This window comes from Castanea sativa, chromosome 1 (assembly GCF_040712315.1).
Source record: "Castanea sativa cultivar Marrone di Chiusa Pesio chromosome 1, ASM4071231v1".
Classification (NCBI taxonomy): Eukaryota; Viridiplantae; Streptophyta; class Magnoliopsida; order Fagales; family Fagaceae; genus Castanea; species Castanea sativa.
The window spans coordinates 81,985,034-81,988,426 of record NC_134013.1 but is presented as its reverse complement, the minus strand read 5'-3'; the positions used below and the strand labels follow the sequence as shown (position 1 = coordinate 81,988,426).

Sequence of the window (3,393 nt, the reverse complement as noted above, 5' to 3'; positions counted from 1 at the left end):
TAGTGGTATTAAATATAATTAATGGTAACTTTGGACTTGTCAAGAGTTGACAGAAAAGCCCAAGGTCCATTAGAGCTAGTGTCTTATTGGTCCATTTTGGTCTCATTCCAAGCCACACACTAAAGCCCAATTAGAAAGGCCCAATAGGCCAGCTCAATTAGGTAATCAGTTAGTTATAAAGGGAGAAACATACATAATTTTTTATTAGAAAAAAAGAGACATCATTGTGAAATGGTGTGTATGTGTGAGTGAAGCCACCCAATTATTCTCCCTTGAAAATTGATTAAGAGACCACACTTTTTGGGCGTAAAGTGGAATTGGAATGAAGATTAAAAGTAATCTCAAGTACTTCTAATCTTTTTTTTTGAATTTCATCATACCAAGGTACGCTCTCTTGTTCTTAAATTTTGAAATTTACGTAGTGCATATTATTAATCATCAAATGAAATAGATTCATGTTTGTTGCTTCTGCTGTGTGTTTTATATGAGATACAAAACCAGATTTTCCAACATAACCAGCCTTTGATAAATTTCCCTCGCGTTCTTCAAACCTAAAGGCATCACCTTATAGCAAAACAGGCCTTGGCTGGTAATAAAGAATGTCTTCTCTTGGTCTGCCTTGTCCATCCTTATCTGATTGTAATTTGAAAAGGTGTCCATGAAACTTAGCAATTTATGACCTGCAGTTGAGTCCACCAACTGGTTAATGCGTGTCAATGGATAGATATCCTTGGGCAAGCCTTGTTCAAATCGATGAAGTCCATGCACATCCTCTATTTTCCATTAGCCTTCTTGATCATCATCACATTAGCCAACCAGTCCAAGTAATAAACTTCCCGAATAAATTTGTCGTAATCAACTTCTGGACTTCTTTAATGGCATTATCTCATTCAGGAGCAAAAACTCTCTTTTTTTAACGTACGGGCTTAGAGGAAGGATACACGTTTAGGCAATGGGTAATGACACTTGGGTCAATACCTAGCATGTCCTCATGACTCCATGCGAATACATCAATGCTCTTCTTTAAGAACTGGACAAGGTCTAGCTTTGTCTTCTTCTCTATGCTTGCTCCAATCCTTGTAAACTTTTCAGGATTATCCTCGTCTAGAGGAACATCTTCCATCGTTTTAATGGGATCCACAGTAACCTTTCTCTCCTCTATACTCATCATCTACCCATGCTTGTCCATAGCCAACATGGCTAGGTAATGTTCTTTAGTGGCTAACTGATCTCCTTGCACTTGCCCTACTCCATAATCTGTTGGGAATTTGATGGATAGGTGGTAGGTAGATGTTATTGCCTTCCAACTATTTAAAGTCGGTTTTCCGATGATGGCGTTGTACGAAGATGAATAGTCTACAACAAGGAAATTTACTTCCTTGGCAATTTGTTGTGGATATGCTCCTACCACTACAGGTAATGTGATGGTACCCACGGGTTGAACTTTCATCCCCCCAAATCCTACCAAGGGTGAATTTATTGGACGAAGTTGATCTCGTCCAAGCCTCATTTGTTGGAATGTAGGGTAAGATAAGATCCACTGAACTCCCATTGTCTACCAACACTCTTCAAGTTTTATAATCAGCAACAAGCAAAGTGATGACGATTGCATCGTCATGTGGGTGATGAACCCTTTCAGCGTCCTCATCCCTGAATGTAATAGCCTACTCGTATGCTCCCCTCGTCCTTGGTGGTCATCTAGAGAGTTGGACGTTTTGTACCACCTTCAAGTAAGTCTTCCTTGACTTAAAAGACTGCCTTGCTGAGGTTCCTCCTATAATGACTCTTATTTCTCCAAGTGGGGGCCATGATGGCTCTTCTAGCTTTCCTTTTAACTTCTCATCTTTGTGATCTCGTCCAAGAAAATTCCTCAACTTTTCTTGCCTAATAAGATTCTCTATCTGTTGTTTTAAGTCATAACACTTGTCCATGTCATGCCCGTGATCTCTATGGAAGCAACAATACTTGTTCTTATTGCGCTTGTTGGGATCTCCCTTCATCTTCTCTGGCCACTTCAAGGATGGGTCATCCTTGATTTGCATAAGTACTTGGTCAAGTGGAACATTCAAAGGCGTGTAATGCTGATTTCGTCCTAAAGACGAACTTGCCTTCTTGCTATCTCTGTCCTTCCTCTCTCCTATTCAGGCCTTCTTTGGACGAGGGCCTTATTCTAGATGATGAGGGAACTTTGCTTCCATTCGTTCTGCTTTCTTCCTCTTTTTGGCGATGATCATGTTTTCTGCATTCATGAAGCTTTGGGCTGAATGGACGAGTTCAGCCATGGTCTGTGGTTCTTGTTCATAAAGCTTGTGAATGAATAAATTTGTACTAACTCCATTTAGAAGGCTGCTAACAACAGCTTGTCATCCATCTCCTCTATCGTCAAGGCTTCCTTGTTGAAATGAGTAATGAAGGACCGCAAACTTTCATTGCTCTATGGTCATCAGGCTGGACGAGGAGCGTTTATGCCTTTGTCCTCTGATAAAGTTGTTGACGAACAACTTACTCAACTCCTCAAAAGAACCAACAGAATTCAAAGTTATTTTGCTGAACCACACTCATGCTGGCCCCTTAAGTGTGGTTGGGAAGGCCCTACACATTATCTTATCAGATAATGTGGTCTTGAAAGTTGCAATGTTGTCACACAGATCGCGTGTTCCATCATAAGAGTCCAAGGAATGCATCTTGAACTTGGAAGGCAAGGGATGATTGTTGATGGAAGCTACGAAGGGGGAATCAGTTCGATGAACCAAGTCTTCTACAGGATTTACTCTTCTCTTATTCTCCCTCATCTCATCCATGACCTTCCTCATTTGATCCATCTCCCTCTCTAAGTGTGGCACTCTTCGTGAAGCGGTACCCCTTGAGTGGTTCTCATGCTCTGAATTTTCTCCTTCCCTAACTTCTTGGCTTTGGGCTTGTTCTTCCACGCATCTTTCATGATGTCTCAAATTAATCTCCCTAGTCAACTCTTGGTTCTGACGGGTTAACTCTGCCATCGTGGCTGCCATGGACTGCATTTGTTGGATGGAAGACGGTTGCATGACAAGTGCTAACTAGCGATCACGGTTAGGATGACTAGAAGCGTTTCCACTCTCCTGATGGCTTGAACTAGTGGCCATTGACCTTGTCCGGACCATACAGCCTTTTGTCTAAGAAAGATAATTTGTATATGTACAAATTGAACTCCTTCCCACAGATGGCGCCAACTGATGATACACAGAAAATCAATAGGCTAAATGCTCCAGGCTTCAATGGGCTAACGATTGTTTGGAAGGCCTGAAAAGAAAAAGACACAAGATCAAAGGAGACTGGGGTGAACCAGCCAAGAACCTTCCAATGCTTAAGTTAGTTTTTTCTCTACGACTCAAGAATTCTAACTTTTTAGGAGTA

The 3,393-nt window shown here is 41.3% G+C and overlaps 1 protein-coding gene across 1 annotated transcript; it reads right to left on the bottom strand.

Moving 5' to 3' along the window:
- Nucleotides 1–1,171: 1,171 nt before the first annotated feature.
- Nucleotides 1,172–2,000, bottom strand: LOC142635472 (uncharacterized). Its single transcript, XM_075809620.1, has 2 exons — nucleotides 1,722–2,000; nucleotides 1,172–1,555 (listed from the first exon to the last, which is right to left on the bottom strand). Exons 1-2 carry the CDS (start codon nucleotides 1,998–2,000, stop codon nucleotides 1,172–1,174), a joined length of 663 nt encoding a protein of 220 aa, XP_075665735.1.
- Between the last annotated feature and the right edge of the window lie 1,393 nt (nucleotides 2,001–3,393).